General features: G+C 41.4%; 1 protein-coding gene across 4 annotated transcripts in view; it reads right to left on the bottom strand.

Annotated features, from left to right (window-relative positions):
* The window catches only part of LIMCH1 (LIM and calponin homology domains 1), a 307,869-nt gene that overhangs the window by 42,843 nt on the left and 247,328 nt on the right, over window positions 1–17,698 (bottom strand). For all 4 annotated transcript variants that reach the window (XM_045018682.1, XM_045018681.1, XM_045018684.1 and 1 more), the window contains 5 exons: window positions 12,033–12,061; window positions 10,492–10,575; window positions 7,397–7,489; window positions 4,397–4,501; window positions 1,552–1,688 (listed from right to left, as the gene is read on the bottom strand). In XM_045018682.1, the coding sequence (XP_044874617.1) occupies window positions 1,552–1,688; window positions 4,397–4,501; window positions 7,397–7,489; window positions 10,492–10,575; window positions 12,033–12,061 (448 nt within the window). The remainder of the gene's footprint in view (window positions 1–1,551; window positions 1,689–4,396; window positions 4,502–7,396; window positions 7,490–10,491; window positions 10,576–12,032; window positions 12,062–17,698) is intronic.

A 17,698-nucleotide genomic window follows, 5' to 3' on the forward strand; every position in this document is an offset into this window, starting at 1 on the left:
GACTTCTGGTCACAAAGGGGTGCTTGGCAGGCAGTAAATGGCCCCGGCAGTACAATATCTTTTACTCCTCTACCCAGAGAAGCCCACTTCACCACTAGAACAGCCACTATACAACACAGGCTACACATCAGAACCTTAACCCTGCCTCAGTAGGAACGTCAGCCTTCCAGCACCCTATACCCCAAGCATGAGTAAGTGCAATGCTCCAGAACTATACAGAATAGCTAGTAAAGGGAGTGGGGCCTCATAACTCCCTGAAGGAGGCATTGCTCTTCCTTGGTAACTTCCTGATGGGATGAAGACGAAAGCAGAGGGATGGCACTAAACAAATGTATATATCTGGGAACAAAGAACATAGGCCATACTTACAGGATGGGGGACTCTAACGTGGGAAGCAGTGACTCTGGAAAAGATTTGGGGGTCATGGTGACTAATCAGCTGAACATGAGCTCCCAGCGTGATGCTATGGCCAAAACAGCTAATATGAATTTAGGATGCATAAACAGGGGTATCTCGAGTAGGAATACAGAGGTTCTTTCATCTCTGTATTTGGCACCGGTGCAAATGCTGCTGGGATACCATGTCTAGTTCTGGGGTCCATAATTCAAGAAAGCTGTTGGTAAATTGAAGAGGGTTCCGGGAAGAGCCACGAGAATAATTAAAGGATTAGAAAACATGCCTTATAGTGATAGACTCAAGGAGCACTTATTTAGCTTAGCAAAGAAAAGGTTAAGAGGTGACTTGATTACAGTATTTAAGTACCTACATGGGGAGCAAATATTTAATAATGGACTCTTCAATCTAGCAAAAAAAATGGCTGGAAGTTGAAGCTAGACAAATTCAAACTGGAAATAAGGTGTACATTTTAATGGTGGAAGTAATTAATCATTGGAACAACTTACCAAGGGTCATGGTGATTCTTCATCACAGACCATTTTTAATGCAAGATAGAGCATATCTTTTAAAAAACATCCTAAGAATTATTTTGGGGAAGTTCCAAGGCCCCTGCTAGGCAGGAGATCAGACTAGATGATCACAGTGTTACCTTCTGGCCTTAGAAAGGGATCATAGAGAACCAGAAAAAAGAGAAGAGTGAGAGACAGATAGGATTTCAAGAGTAAGGGGAAAATGGAAAGACGGGAAGAGAAGAAGTGAGAAGACAGATGAAAGTGGAAAAGACACTGGGAAAAGAATAAAGAAATTAAACGAGAGAAGGTAAAAGCTAGGAAAGATAACCAAATATTGTTTTAAAAGTATAAAAATTGATACATTCCATTGTATCTTCCCAGCAGAAAAGAGGGACCTCAAAAGGGCAAGTGGAATCCTGGTAAGGGTGAGGGATCTCTGGGTTGATTACAGATTGAAGGAGTTGAAGAACAGCTGAAGGGAGATTGCAGGCCAGAGTAGCTGTGTAATGTGTAGGAATAGAGGTTACAAACACTTCCACACACCCAGTCTGAGCACAGTACATAAAAACAATTTTGCTATGTGCCCAGATGACAACCTTACAAGTACATTCACTTGTCTAAAATTCCTTGATTTAACCCACACCTTTTCTTTTCCAGGCATGGTTCACTTTTCTTGTTTTTGGCTAATGATGCACCCTCCTGCTCCCAGGGTAATTTCTCCTGTCTTTTAATTTCCTTTTGTTTCCCTTCCTCTTGAGAGTTGCTCAGTTCCATCATATTCTACAAAAAAAAGTGAGATAATAGTGAAGATCTTCTTGTGAACCCAACTTCAGAACATGCATGAGAACAATACAGGCTGTCCCTGAGTGTACTGTATTTGTTACACATAAAGGAAATGCCTTTGTCATAAACAGATAGTTAAGGGTTAAGGTCTCTTTTACCTGTAAAGGGTTAACAAGCTCAGTAACCTGATGAACACCTGACCAGAGGACCAATCAAGGGACAAGATAATTTCAAATCTCTGTGGAGGGAAGTCTTTGTCTGTTTTCTTTGTTTGGGTTGCCGTTCTCTCTTTGGATCTAAGAGAGGCCAGACGTCTATCCAAGCTCTCCAAGTTTCCTGAAGTATTTTCTTCTATTCAGTATAGTGAGTATTAGAAAGGCGGATTAGTCTTATAATTAATTTCTGTATTTGCAATTGTGTGTTTGCTGGAGAAATATCTTTATTTCTGTTTGCTGTTACTTTGATTATTCTGAGAAAGGAGGGGGGGAAAGCCTCTCCAGGTTTATAAGTCAGACCCTGTAACTTTTTTTCATCCTGGTGTTACAGAGATAGTGTACTTTCTTTCTTTCTTTTAATAAAATCCTTTGATTTCTTCCCTTGTTTGGATTTTCAGGGGAAGGGGAAGGGGGGAAAAGTGAATCCCTCTTTGTTTTGATTCAAGGAGTGTGAATCAAGGTATCTCTCCCAACGACTAGGGGAGGGGGAGGAAGGTGGGGGAATGGTTTAATTCCCTTTGTGTTGTGATTCAAGGAGTTTGGATCTGTGTTCCCAGGGAAAGTTTTGGGGGAACAGGGAGTGTACTAGACACTGGAATCTCTAGTTGGTGGCAGCTTTACCAGATCTAAACTAGGATTTAAGTTTAGAGGAGCCCATGCAGGTCCCCATCTTGTGGACGCTAAAGTTCAAAGTGGGGAATAAACCTATGACAGCCTTCAAGGAAAAATGAACTATGTTACATAAAACAAAAGTTATTTGACCTTACTGACCCTGACCTTGGATTTGACTGAGACAGTGTTTAGAAAAATTAACGTGATTATCCTGAATTCATAACAAGGAAATATGGAAGGGCATTTCCTCTCCAGAGAGTACAGCATTTATTCAACACAGAAGCCATACATGGTGCCAATCAGAAGATTGTCATTACAGAAAGATAATGTGACATTCAAAACACAGTTACAAAATTCCTCAGTCTTCAAAGTTAAGCTTCAAAAACAAAGCTGGTTAATACACGTTCACTGGTGAGGTGTTTTTGAGACATCCCATGGGAAATAAAATGAGTATTTATTCACACGCTCCATTGCCTGAGAAATACAGTGATTGAGTAGAATGTGGTCTTCAGTACTGAAATACAGTAATAAATTAAAGGTACTGTCTAGCAGAGAGCCTTCAGTATGACAAATGCTCATCTCCTTCTCCATTAGAATGAAAAGAGAAGCCGCCACGCTGGGGCTCTGATTGAGAGTTTACCAATAACTACAAGCTACACTTTGCTAGTCTCTCAGAAGTCAAAATGTAGCTACTCTTGATTTCTGTCACGTACCAGGGAGGTACTCCTCACCCCCAGCCTGGCCTCCCTATGGCTTACAAAAGGGCCAAACCATATAAAGGAGTCCTAAAACCCCTGTAACCAGCCATGGGAGGATCCCCCCAGTGCAGGTATTGTGGGAGGTAGTCATAAGGCTGCCTCTTGAAGACCACCTCAAGTTCTGGTGTAGGGGGTGTGCTGGAGTGGGTCCACAGCCCACAGCACTGCAGAGAATCTGTGCAGCCCAGGGAGGCTGACAGAACTTAGTCAGGCCGCCAAGGCCGTCTCCACTGCAAAAAAGGTGTTTTTACAGCAGGATAGCAAATTCAAGTTAGCTATCTCACCGTAAAATCCTAGTGGAGACAACCCACTATTTTTTACCTCACAGTAGCTAGCTCAGGTCAAAGCCATGTGGGGTGATTAAAGTGTTGATCTTGACAACCTTCAATGAGGTAAAAATGAAGTGTGCCTTGTCTCTATTAGAATTTTACAGCAAGCTATTTTGCAGTAACCACACCCCATTTTGGGCAGTGGAGACATGGCCTAGTTGAATGTGTCAGGCTAGCCTTTTGTGAAACGCATTCTCCAGCTGGGCACTGGATGCATCAGGAGCCATGAGAGGATCAGAGTCTGAACATTCCTGTGTTATTTCCATCTTGCTTTAGAGAGAAGTGGTCCCATGTTCTAAAGGCACATTTTAGATTTCCTAGGCCTTCACATGGTGGTCAAAGTAGATTGAAATACAAGGGTGACGTCTGCCTGCCAAAGAAGAGGGGAAGCAATGAGGGGAGTAATGCTCACCGAAGACAGGGGGAGGAAGGGGAACACTCCATTTGCTTTTAATGGGGAGCTGTGCAACTTCTGACCCCTTTTACTTTAACCCTGCTCTTATCTAACATAGGATGGTGGTGATTTGCTTTGGGGTTTGGCTCTGTATTTATAATAATACACTTTATTTACACATGGTATAGTGCTCAGAGGCATATAACTGGGCACATTTTTATTGAGAAGTGCTTTTAAAAATAAGATGGGGTGGTTCATGAAACAAACTGCCTTTCATGCTATTCCTAAATCCTACTGATCTTAAGGGAATGATCTAACTCCCCTGAACATAGTTTTGCCTTTACTGCCTCATTTTCATTAACTCCTATTTTACACTCCAATTCTGTCAGACACTCACCATTGTCTCATTTCCTTCAGTGACAGAGGAAGAAGTGGAGAGGGGATCAGCAGAGCTTGAAGAAACAGTGAACGGAACTACAGTATCCTCAATTATCTTGCGCTCCTAAAGGAAAGGCGGGAGCAGGCAGGAGTAAGAAGAGAGATTAAAAACATGAAGCTTGCCAAAGGAACATTGGATAAGATCTTACTCCTGGGGGAATTCCGTGCCAAAACATTAAAAATTCTGTGCCAAAAAATGAAACAAACATTCTGCAAATTTCTGCATATTTTATTTGTCAAAATAATACAATATAAGCATGCCAGTTTCAATTATTTTGGTAATTTATTTCAAAATATCTGTCAGCAAGTATGTCTAACAATGCAGACCAAAAAAAATTATTCTGGTAATTTTTTTGGCAAATAGATTCCTTACTAGTATATTAATACAGAACTTTGAATAATTCATTTACCTTACAATACAGAATTGTATTTCCTGCACCTTTTAGAAGCAGTACAAAGGCTTGGGAGTGTCAGGGGCAATGGAGGAGGTGAGGGAGAGGCAAGGACTCTGGAGTGAACCTGGAGGGTTGTTGTGGGGAGAAGTATGGAACAGGGTTTTTGTGGGGGGAGGGGCAGGAATTTTAGAGAATTGGGGAGCCTCCCCCATGGAGACCCTGACTGATCCCAAGCCTCTGCTATTCAGTCAGGCACATCTATCCCTGTCCCTGCAGCCCCCCTCCCCCATCCCCATGTGGACACGCACCCCCACTCCCATTCAGTCCCTGGCTAAATGCTGTCACCCCACTAGCTCCTGAGCCCATGCCCCCCGTCTGCCCTCCTCCACTAGCATTCTGAACCCCAGTCTGTGACCCCCCAGCAGCCCCATGTGCCCCACTCTGTCCTAACCTGGCTCCATGGGCTAGGTGCTGTGATGAACTTTTACTCCTGGGGGAATTCTGTGCCACTGCACGCACACAGATTTTTCCCCCCTCCACAGAAAATACAATTCCACCCCAGATGTGCTGCAGTTCCATCTTTTGCCCACCAGAGGCTGCTAAGGCATCAGAAGAGCCTGCTGCATTCATGCTGTTAGCTGTTCTGGCACCACAGTGGCCTCTGGTGGGCGAAAGGTGGAACAGCAGCACTTGTGGGGGAGAATGTATTTTCTGCAGAAAAAAATAAAATGCTGTGGGACACATGAATTCTTTGCATGCACAGTGGCACAAAATTCCCCCAGGAGTAAGATCTTCAAAAGCAAGAGTATAAAGTCAAGCTTAAAATCCATATTTAGATCACTACATAAGTGGCCTGATCTTCAAAGTTCCTGGACATGCAATACTAAGCTACTAGACTCAATATCAAATGCCAGGGCGTTTTAATTGATAGTTGTGTATTCCATAAGAAGTTTTTTCTTTTCTCAGTTTTAAATTTGCTTCATGCCTCTAGTCATTTTCATTGCCTTTCTCTGAACATTATGTACTCGTGCTGTATCTTTTTTTGAGATGGGTTAACCAGAACTGGACCCTGTATTCCAAGTGAGGATGTGTTACTATTTGATATAATGTCATTGTAATATTTTTCAGTATTATCTTCTATTCCATTCTTCAACTAGGACATCATTATTATTATAGAATTAGCTGAAGTTATTTCCTTCCAATGTTCATTTCTTTAAGTTTGCCAACACTGTATTTCATCTGCCACTGTGCTGCCTATTTGCCTAGTTTTGCTAGGTCTCCAAAGTTCATCATAATTTTCTCCAGTGTACTTTGCCACCAGCCCCATTTTATGATTATGAATGCCAGTGTATCATGGGTGGTAAACTGGGAAAGTCACAACTACTGCTGCTGGCCAAGTACATGCTTGTGTTTACTGATATGCGCAGTCATATTGGGAATGCCTGTTTAATGTCACCTAAACCTATTCTTCTGCCTCCTCTTTCGTACATTCCTATGTCATTGCATCTGTAGCATAGACACATTTCCTAAAATAACATTTAATTATTTTCTAAGTAATGCACGGTGGCTAGACATTCTGGTGATGGGTGCATGAGAAATGCGGAGAGAGTTCAGAAAGATGCGTTACCTCTCATCAGGGTCACGAGTATGCCATTTACTACTCAAGCACTGATTATCCAATGTTAATCTGCCTAACTACAGTACATAAAAGTATGATTCGAAACATGCAATGAATGTAACAAGACAATTGAAGAGAGAAACATTTTCCCCTAACTGCACCACTGAAACAGGATGAAGGGATGACTTGAGCACCAAGACAAAAGAAGGGCATGGAAGTTAAAAATAATTAAACTGACAGTGAGCTTCTGACATTTCCATTGCCAAGCTGTCTAGTGGATGCCCACCTATGTTGGATGGAAATAAGGGAAAACCACATGAAAAATAAGGGACAATACTTTAATTTAAAGGGCGTTTTAGGGAAACATCATGTCACTTGTGCATTTTTCTCTCAAGTGTACAATCTATTGCCCTCAAGTGTGTAATACAATTATCAGACACTTCAATTTAACCTTTAAGGTAGTACATATTAGTTTTAATACATTTAATAGCCTTAAAATATTGGATGGGTGATCACCCTAAGGGAGAAATCAATGAATAAGGATGGCTGGGGGGGGGGAAGGGGAGGAACAGCAGCAAGGACCAGGGTTTCAGCCCCAGGATCTAGGCTTCAGGGGGCGGGTTTCAGCCACACAGCTCCTGCCTTCAGCCCTGTAGCAGGCTCCGGGGCTGGGGGCTTCAGCGGGGGGTAGTGCCGGGGAAGGGGCACTTGGAGATTCTGTGGCCTGCATTGTGCAGAAGGTCAGACTAGATGATCATAATGGTCCCTTCTGACCTTAAAGTCTATGAGTCTATGTAAATTCTCTCACATAAAGGATCATCGTAAATGGTTAATCTCGAAATAACAGTCCCATTAGTAAAACATTTTAAAAATGCATAGAAGCAAGATACACCTGCACTAGAACTGCAAGATCACTTCTTAAACTTGCTTCCTTTGAATGTTATACCTCCTCATAGTATCTACGCTCCTCCTCTTCAACTTCTTTCTGTGCTTTTTCCCATTCTTCTTTCAGCTTGTTCTGCTTCTTCTGGTACCTCTCCTGTACAAAATTTCAGTACAATCTATTCAATAGGAAACTTAATAGGGGCTTCTTTTTATCTGTTTCACTTCAATGGCTAAAAGACAGTGTTTATGTTCTGCAATATCTGCTATGTATCAGGAAACTGGACCCACTAGAAACTGGTTCATCAGAAAACAGGCATGCAATGTAAAAACAAGAACATGAACAAACTTCTCTTTCCTTCTCCCTTCCCCTCCCCCAACTCCCCGCAAGGGAGTTTTATATTGTTTAGTACCCTTAGCTTATTGTAAAGCACCAGGGACACAAAGTGCTATATCAAGTCTGACTAGTTAGGAGTTTTCAAATGCTAGATGCTGTTCAAAATGAAATTTATTTTCAGCATTTAATAGCAACCATAGCTTATGAAGAGCTGAAGAGTTCTGAAAAAAAGCTATCAAAACACTCCAATATATTTAAAACATAGATTTTGCATTAATCATTGGCTAAAATAGCTGCTGAATTTAACTGGCTTCGCAAATATTAGCTTTGGCACTAATCTAATAAAGATAAGCTGCTACTAGTACAATTTAATGAAAGATGAAAAACCATGTAGGCTTATAAGATAAATAGACAATGTATAAAGGTCTGAAGTGGATAAGATGATGATTAGCTGAGTAGTTGGTTTTCTTCCTGGATGGGATTATTTCTTGAGAAATCTCCCCAGCCCTGCATGTGTTCTGAATCAAAAGAGAATCTCTTAAAGAGCTCTTTAAAATGCTGTGGTGTGAAAACTGTTTTCTCTGTATTGGAACAGCCAAGTCACACTGTTTCCTCTGCACTTTGGTTGCAACCTCCTTCCTCCAAAATATTGTGCAAAACGAAGGTTAAAAATACCAAGAACACAAAACCCTGACCCATAAGAGATTTATTATCAATTTGATAACCAGGCAAACCATACAATCTATGAGGTATAAAGAGACTAAGCTCAAGAATGAAATACTGTTCAAAAGCAATCTATTCTTAAATATGTAAACCTGCATTTTTATTACCCTCCATCCCAAGCTTCTCTCCTGGCATGGCCGGCTCCAGACCCCAGCGCGCCAAGCGCGCGCTTGGGGCGGCGTCCCAGCGGGAGGGCGGCAGGCGGCTCCGGTGGACCTCCCGCAGGCATGCCTGCGGAGGGTCTGCTGGTCCCACGGCTCCGGTGGACCTCCCGCAGACGTGCCTGCGGAGGGTCCGCTGGTCCCGTGGCTTCGGTGGAGCATCCGCAGGCATGCCTGCGGGAGGTCCACCGGAGCCGCGGGACCGGCGACCGCCAGAGCGCCTCCCGTGGCATGCCGCCGTGCTTGGGGCAGCTCAAATCGTAGAGCCGCCCCTGTCGCCTGGTGCCATCATTCTTGTTAGGAAAGAGAACAAACAAGACTTCCTTGGAGCCAGTCAATGTTGCTCTCTTGGCTCACTGTTGAGTGACACAAGGAAGTTTCAATTTCTCTTTCCAGATTGGAAAATAGTGGCACTATGGTTTGCTCAGCCAGGACAGGAAATTGGCCCCCTAGGTCTCTTACATTGCTTATTATACTCCTAAGCTGTACAGAGAAAGTTTCCAGAAGCCACTTTATAATGGAGACGTTTAGCTTGGTCTTCTTAAATTAGGACAACTGTAAACAACAATCTGCAAAATCTAACAAAGTAATTGTTTGTAAACAGTATTCTCATATGCACAGTCTCCAAGAAAAACTATCAAAGCAATTAATCAACACATAGCTTATGTTTTGGGTGCTTTAAATATAGACCTAATGTATGGTATGTATTTGGTAGCTATTCTTGAATCCCTGAACTAATGTTCTGGTTAAAAACAAGATAAAAGTGTAAGTCCCACCTGACGCCAGAAAACAAAACAAAACAAAAAACAAGCCACCTTTCTTTCTCCTTCCCCCAGGATTTGTGGAAAAGTTTTGGAGAGATTCTAGCACTTTGCTCTTAATGAGCTGGTAGTTAGGGGAACCAAGTTGAGTACCAAAGAGCAAGAGGTGTTCAGTGTCCTCCTCCATCCCCATCCAAGATGTGTTTCTATTTTCTTTTACCATCTTACCAGCCAAGTATGGTGGTTCACGGCACAGATAACTTACGACTGGGTTTAGAACAGGGTAGAATCAGTGAAAGCTGTGTACATGTGTATACACAGGGCTTTACTAGTCAGCCTATCTCTAATAGTAAATATGATCTGGGCACAGAGCACATGCTGATTAGGAAAGGTCATTATATATGGAACTGATTTACAAGTTCACATATTGTACACAATCCTATTTGACAGAAGCAAAACATAACACTGAGAACTGAACCCATAAAAGAGTTAAGACTGTTGCCATTATAGATGTGGATAGCCATACATCAACTCACATTAAGCCAGATGCTGTTTCACAATGTTTTACTTTTGTATTTTAAAAAACAGCATGCCTCTGAAAACAAATCCTATACTGAACAATGGCATGTTTTTTAATTAAGGTAAAGAAAAGCAAATAATGCAAATGTATTTTTATGGATAATATGTTTTCATGAAGTATATATTTATTAAAATCCATAATTTAAAATTATTAGGCATGATAAGGTATTTCATAAATCAAAAAAATCACTTTTGATTTATACCTATAAATTTAACTCCTCTCCTTTAAGAAATAAAATTAACTTACTCTTTCACATGCTTGACAAAACAGTAAGTTTTACAAGCATTTGCCACACATTAATAATTAAATTATTAAATTAAATTATTAATTTCTGTTCTTTTTATATATAAATTGGGAAGAAATATTTTTAAACAATGAATTTAAATATTTTTTTACATTTTAACCAATTAAATTACTTAATGTGTTCAGTATCTTCAAGCAATTTTAGGTTTATTTGATAAATATAAAATATTCAATTTTGAAACTAAAATTAAAACAGTCATGAAGTGAACTGTGCTGCTCAAGGTCTAACAAGAGTGACAATTCAACTGAAAAACAAGTAAGCAATAGTGGGAAGAAATTTAGTAGCACAAGTACCTGAAGCAAGCGTTCCTGTTCATGCTGCCATCTTTCCTGTCGCTTTCGTTCCTCTTCTGGATCCCAGGACCAGAAACTGAAACGCTTAGATAAATTGAATGAGGTTATTAGAATCTAATAATATACATCACAAGACAATCCCAAAAAGTTGCACAAGGTAGTCACTTAAGCTATCCTACCAATCAAGTGAAAATGTTAAGCTACAAGTGGAATTCAGATTTATAATTGCTTCAATTTTACAGTACTTCTCATGGTTAGCTAACAGTATTCCTAGCTACACCATCAATTGGAAATGGTTTTATTTTTGCAATATATACAGGTCACAGAAAAATCATTTGATTTGCAAATAAGAATTAGGAAAACATCAGGTAGAACAGGAGAAAAGAAGAAATTGAGAAGAAATTCCAAGGGGCATTGATCTACATATACAAATATACCAATTTAGTAAAGAAAAATAACCAAATTCTTATTTTTCCTGAAAATAATCCTCTGATGCCACAACTATCAAAATAAATTATCACAGCAGAACAATGTTCACACATTTCAGATCTTGGACACAATATCCAATCTCAAAGTCTTGGCTTAAAGTACTATTTATACTGCAACAACATCCATGGGCCCCAGTCAGATAAGGGACCCATTATATGATGTGCTAAATTTTTTTCTTCAGAAGCTGAGGCCTTATGATGTAAATATCTAATTACTCTACATTATAAGTCCTATGCATTCTCAAATGAGAAAAATGTCTATTTTCAGATGACGAGCAGTACATGGAATACAGGATGTGCTGTGTTCAAATATATGTGGGTTTCCTTGAGGCGTAATGGATTTTGATCTGTTGATCATTTCTTGTATGTAATAATTTCTTTGCAAGTAATCAGAAGGAACATACAAATAGTCACGGAATCCTAGAGCTAATGGAACTATTCATTCTCAAAGTTAAGCATGTATGTAGGATCCAGGCCAAAGTGAATCCACACAGCATAATACTGCATTTCTCCTAGTTAAGGGGAAAATTCTGCTCTCAGTTTAGACCTGTGCAACTCCACTGATCAGGGCCACCCAGAGGATTCAGGGGACCTGGGGTCTTCCCGCCGCTGAATTGCCACGGAAGATGCTCCGGAGGCCTGGGCCCCGCGAGAGTTTTCCGGGGCCCTCGGAGCAAGTGAAGGACCCCATTCCAGGGCCCCTGAAAAACTCTCGTGGGGGCCCCTGTGGGGCCCATGGCAAATTGCCCCACTTGCCCCCCCCCCGTCCACCCCCCGCGCCCGGGTGGCCCTGCCACTGATGCTGATGGGATCGCACAGGTGTAACTGAGGACAGAACTTAACCCCATATTTGTTTAAAAGTGTATGAAATGTTTTGGACCATATTTCTTTTCTTTTCTTTCAGTTAAAAGAGCTGAGTTTTCTCCTTCCTGTTTGAGTCTATTTTGAAAGGGTTTTCAAAAGAATCACTGATTTAGTTGTATCTTCATGCAAATCTTTACACTAAACACACTAATATTTTGCTATTAAAAACAGTGCAAAGAAGTTACTTACATTTGACTTGTCACTATTATCAGAATCCGCTGCAAAAGGAAAAAACAAAAATTAATTCCCCAAAATATTAAGATTGTCAAATATGCTTTATCTTAACTTGAAATAAAAAGCCTAGTCACAGCTGTATAAAGAGGAAACTATCAATTCAACTTTATAACAATACCTGCCCCACAACTAGCAGCATTGAAAAATTACGATACAACAGATCAGAGAAATAGATTGTACCCTCCACCACTAAAAATACTTTTGATATGGCTACAAAGAGCATAACATCAACAGTAGGTTCTAAGCTACCACTAGCTACTGACAATTACTTTTGGTCAGAGTCATTAGCAGTGTCTGAAAAGAGTGATATCAAATTTTACTTAACTTTCCCTTCACTATTCAATGTGGGGAAAGAAAAAAAGCAGAGCAAGAGTAGGACATGTCAAGGGAAAACACTATTCACGAGTCACAGTTGCCAAGAGAACCACTGCCATTTTCTATTAAGTGCCTTTGCTCTAAACTGCTTAAAAACAGATGTAAAGTAAAAAGAAATTTAAAAGGAAAATTATTATTTTGGTGTCTGAAACCAAAGCATTACATCTGCGTGTAATCCAACAGCTCTTTGCCAACTGTGCAACAGGAATAGGCACTTTCTATGAAAGCAGACAGTGGAAATAAGTACCAGTGATCATCAGCTTTTGCCCCAGCACACATTTTAAGACACCTACTACTCAGCACAGCGGGAAAGATGCAGCTACTCCCAGCGCATCATTTACCTGACTGTGAGAAAAACTGTGAGCGTCGCCAGGAGTTCCGAACCTTAAGCGGAACACTGGCACGGCTGGGTGACTCTAGAGTGGACGGCAGAATAGAAACAAAACAAGAAATATGACACTGTGAAAAGAAAACTGATTACCAGGTAGAAGTGAACTCAGTGACCAAATGGATTTTTAAATTAATTCATTAATCGCTTTAAAGGGTGGTTGATCAAAGCTAGTTTGAGTTCCATTTTCCCTGGTGATAAATTAAGAGGGTTTGTAGTTGAAATGCTATTAGTATTTAAAAGCTGTTGGTGTGGTATACTTCATCTGAATGTCCTCTAACACACTGGTGCATTATTAAAGACATTTTTCTCCCAGTCGGAATCCTACATTTTTAAATCTCAAACTCATCATGAACTTTTACATACATCACACATGTTAAAGTTATTTTGTATTGTTTGACTTTCTCAGCAACATCTATTCTATGTGGGTTCTAGAGCACATGAAGAATTTCAACATTACTAAGAAATTAAATATCTACATTCTATAACTCAATGTATGGCTGCTCTCTTGTTTAGTTTAAGTTAACACTTAAGTTGTATTATGGGTGAAGAATCTCCCAACTTATTACAAGTTCAATTTCTACTTCCACTCAGGGTTGTTTTGTTTTCCGCAACTGCCATCTAAAGAAATTTCAGTCCTGAAAACAGCAAGAAGGGGGAGAAGTCTTTGCATTACTTATACAGACCGTCAAAGCCAATTTAACCAAAAGTTTCAGGGGACACTAGAAGGTCAGATAATTCTTGGAGTTGCTCTATGATTTCTGCATAGTATGTGTATTATTTTGCACACTATTAAAATCTGCACATCATGAGGATAAAAAGGAAATTTTCATGATTTACATCAACTTCATCAAATATTTGTGAGGTAAGCTGAAGTCCATGCCAGATCTATGCATTGTTATCATTCACTTTAATAAGAGCCACACATGAGCAGATGAGGACAGAACTTAGCTCCAAAGATTTTTATCATCAAAGTGATTACTAAGCTATTTTCATCTTAGAACAGCAGTACTAGTAAAATATAATACCATTAAATATAATATACCCTTTAACTCAATGTCAGATATATAATAGTGCCATCCTGGTCTTCCTGACTCGTGCCATACTTCTACTGTTGTATTTAAGGAAGGTAGTGATAACAGTGTAATTATCACCACAGAAGTACACTAACCATACTAGTACAGAAGCAATTTTTTGGTGAAAAATAATTATGTACGTTTTAAAAGTCTGCTTACTTACCTTGTATAGTAACTGGAGTTTTGAGATGTGTGGCCCCCACGTGTATTCCATTCAATGAGTGCACTTGCTCCATGAACCTGAGACTGGAAGATTTTTCATAAGCAATGTCTGTGCCTGTGCGCATCTCCTCCTTGTACTCTAAGCAGAGGGCATAAGGGGCAGTGTGGACTGATCAGCTTTCTAGTTCCTTCTACTGTGAAGAACCTTAGGATAAGGACTTGAAGCACAGGGGAAGGAGGGCTGGTAGTGGAACATATGTAGGAACCATATATCTTGAAGAACTCCAGTTACTGTACCAGGTAAGTATCAGAGGGGTAGCCGTGTTAGTCTGGATCTGTAAAAGCAGCAAAGAATCCTGTGGCACCTTATAGACTAACTGACGTTTTGCAGCATCCGAAGAAGTGGGTATTCACCCACGAAAGCTCATGCTGCAAAACGTCAGTTAGTCTATAAGGTGCCACAGGATTCTTTGCTGCCTGTACCAGGTAAGTAATTGGACTTTCTTCAAGTGATGGTCCCAGTGTGTATTGCACTCAAGGTGATTCACAAGCAGTGTTTGTTGAGAAAGCAGATGTGAGGAACCCTGTTGTACGACAGATTGGAAGACCACTCTGCTGAAAGATGTGTCTACAGGAGACGCTTGTGCTGGGGCATAATGTTTCACAAAGGTATGAACAGAACCCCATGTTGCCACTTTACAGGTTTCCAGAAGGGGAACATCATGAAGTGAAGCTATTGATGGTGCCTAGGCTCTGATTGAGTGGGCTCTCACACCTTGTGAGGGGTCACTGTCAAGTCACAGCAAAGCAGGATGCATCCTGAAATCCATCTTTGCTTCCTCTCTCATACATTCAGTAAAAAGAGAGAGAGTTAATGAGATTCCCTGAAGGATTTTGTCCTCTGCAGGTAGAATGCCAAGGCTGGATTGACATCCAGAGTGTAGCTTCTCTGGCAGCATGGTACTTTGGATTAAAGACAAGTAGGTGGATGACCCACTTCAGACGGAATTCCAAGATTTCTGGAATGAAGTTAGGATGTAACCTCGAGGAAAATCTTACCCTGGTAGAAGACCATATAGAGAGAGGCTCCACCAGAAGGATCCATCCAGCTTACCTACTCTTCTGGCTGAGATGACTGCAACTAGAAATGCAACCTTCATAGACAGATGAGCAAGGAACATGAGGCTAAAGGTTCAAATGGAGAATTTGTTAATGCTGACAGAACTAGATTGGAGGTCACATTGGGGTAGGCTTCAGTACTGGAGGAAAGATTCTGATAATTCCCCTTCAGAAACCTTACTATAGCAGTATGGGCAAAGACTGAATGGTTGTCCACCAGAAGATGAAAGGTGCTAATGATTGCCAGGTGCACTTGCAAGGAGCTGAGAGGCAGCTCTGACGTTTTTAGAAAGAGGAAGTAGTCCAGAATAGCCATGACCTTGGAACCCTAGGGGTATCCAATGATGCTGGCACTATATCGAGGATCTTTTCCATTTTGTTGTATATCTTTTCCATTTGTGGTGTCTTTTCTGCTATTGCTAAGGATAGATTGAACAGCTTTCAAGCACAACTGCCCTAAATTTGTCATTTACCCAAATACTAGCCTGTTAAATGGAGATATGAGGGGTTGGGATGAAGGATCTTACCCTTGCCTACAGCTCAATAGAGCCAAGAAGAATTGGATACAGATGCATGGTGAGAGGCCACCTGGACAACACTGGTGAATTAGAACTGCCTCGGCTACCCAGGAGCAACTAGGATCATCGACATTTTGTCTCGTTTGATCTCCCTCAGGATTCGAGGTAAGAGAGGGATGGGCAGGAATACGTACATCAGCAGTTCTGACCAACGTAACAGAAATGCATCCCCTCTGGCATTGTGGCTCCTGGCTGCTCAGGAGCAGAAGCCTGGGCATTTCTTGGTCTCTTGAGATGCAAAGAGATCTCACAATGAGAACTCCACTGTTGAAAGATATACCATATCACCAAGTCATGTGGCTCCCACTTGTGCTCTGTGGAAAAATGTCTGCTGAGGCTTTCTAACAGAGTATTCTGCACTCCTGGATGGTGCATGCTGAGAGGATTAGTCCTTGAGGGAATATAATGATTCATCTGTTTTCTCACTGAATAGGTTATTTCCCTTGAAAGGCAAATCGATTGAACTTCTGTGGGAGTTCTGGGAGGACTGGAACTGGGAACCCCATCTCATAACCAAAGATGTTGCCATCTAGCGGGAAGTATCTTCTGAGTCCGCCACTCATTTAGTACAAAAATATTTCTTCTCCATCTTTTTGGAGTAGGAGTGCCAAATGTCTGGAGAATCGCAGACTATCTTGGCAGGTTCTAAGATGGTCTTATTGATTGGCAGTGCCACTTTATTAGGACGCGCACTGTGGAGGATATCCAATAACTTGTGAGGAATTTCTTGTACTTCCTCCAGGGGGCATCTAGAGCATATCTGCAATTCTCCTCAGGAGAGGATCTTGGAATTGTCTATAGTCACCCAGTGGTGATGTGACCACCTCATCTGGTGAGGACAATAATAATCCAGCAGGGACAACCAGCTCCACCTGGTTGATCCTCCTCCTCAGAGTGCTCCTGAGTGGGCTGAGGTTCTTTTCCATAAGGGGATGCCTGTCTCAACTCCCATTCTGTCCATCTGTATTCCAGATGGCTCATAAATAGATCCAAAGGACCCCAAGTCCAATGTGAGGGATCATAGGGGTAAAATGGTGGTCCCCACAGAGAAGGGTGCCACTGTCCTTGGGCCACATAGTCTCTTCTGTGGGAGTGGGAAGGTGCCCGTAAGATTTTTGAGCCTCTATCAGGGCTGACTTCTCTTGTCTTGATAAGGCCGATGAAACTCTCCCACTGATCCTGGATTCGTCGGAGTAGTACAAGGCCCTGTGTCAATGGGTGGTGCCATTAGTCTTGGTGGTCTTACTGTGACTTGGCTGGTTGATGGTGTCACAGAACTGATACAGTGCTCTCTAACACACCAGTATTGGGGCATGGAGTCTCACCTGACATTGAGGATGCTGGAGAGGAGGTCTTCCCAAATGAGCATTTAGAAGGGGATTTCTCATGTTTCTTGTGAGAGTGTTTGCTCACCCTCCTCAGGTCTGCCTGGTTTGTTAGAGCCCTCAGCTCTACTCCCAGCAGTCCCGGAGCCCAGGGCAACCATGTTCAAGAGGAACTTTTTGGTGCTGCTGCTCAATGTACAGTGGGGGGGTCAGAAAAGCCAGGTCAGATTGGGGTTTCATTGAACAATCCACAGGAATTTCTAAGCCTGAATTCATGGGATTGATGGGTTGTTCAAGGGAATGACCAGCACACATTGCTCTTGGAGGGGATATGAGCTTCACTGAGGCAATATACACAAATATCATGCAAAAAAAAAACAGGAGTACTTGTGGCACCTTAAAGACTAACAAATTTATTTTAGCATGAGCTTTCGTGAGCTAAAGCTCACTTCTTCGGATGCATAGAATGGAACATACAGACAGGAGATATTTATACATACAGAGAACATGAAAAGGTGGAAGTATGCATACCAACAGGCAGAGTCTAATCAATTGAGATGAGCTATCGTTAGCAGGAGGAAAAAAAAACTTTTTGAAG

The sequence above is a fragment of the Mauremys mutica genome, chromosome 5 (genome assembly GCF_020497125.1).
Source record: "Mauremys mutica isolate MM-2020 ecotype Southern chromosome 5, ASM2049712v1, whole genome shotgun sequence".
In the NCBI taxonomy this organism is placed as follows: domain Eukaryota; kingdom Metazoa; phylum Chordata; order Testudines; family Geoemydidae; genus Mauremys; species Mauremys mutica.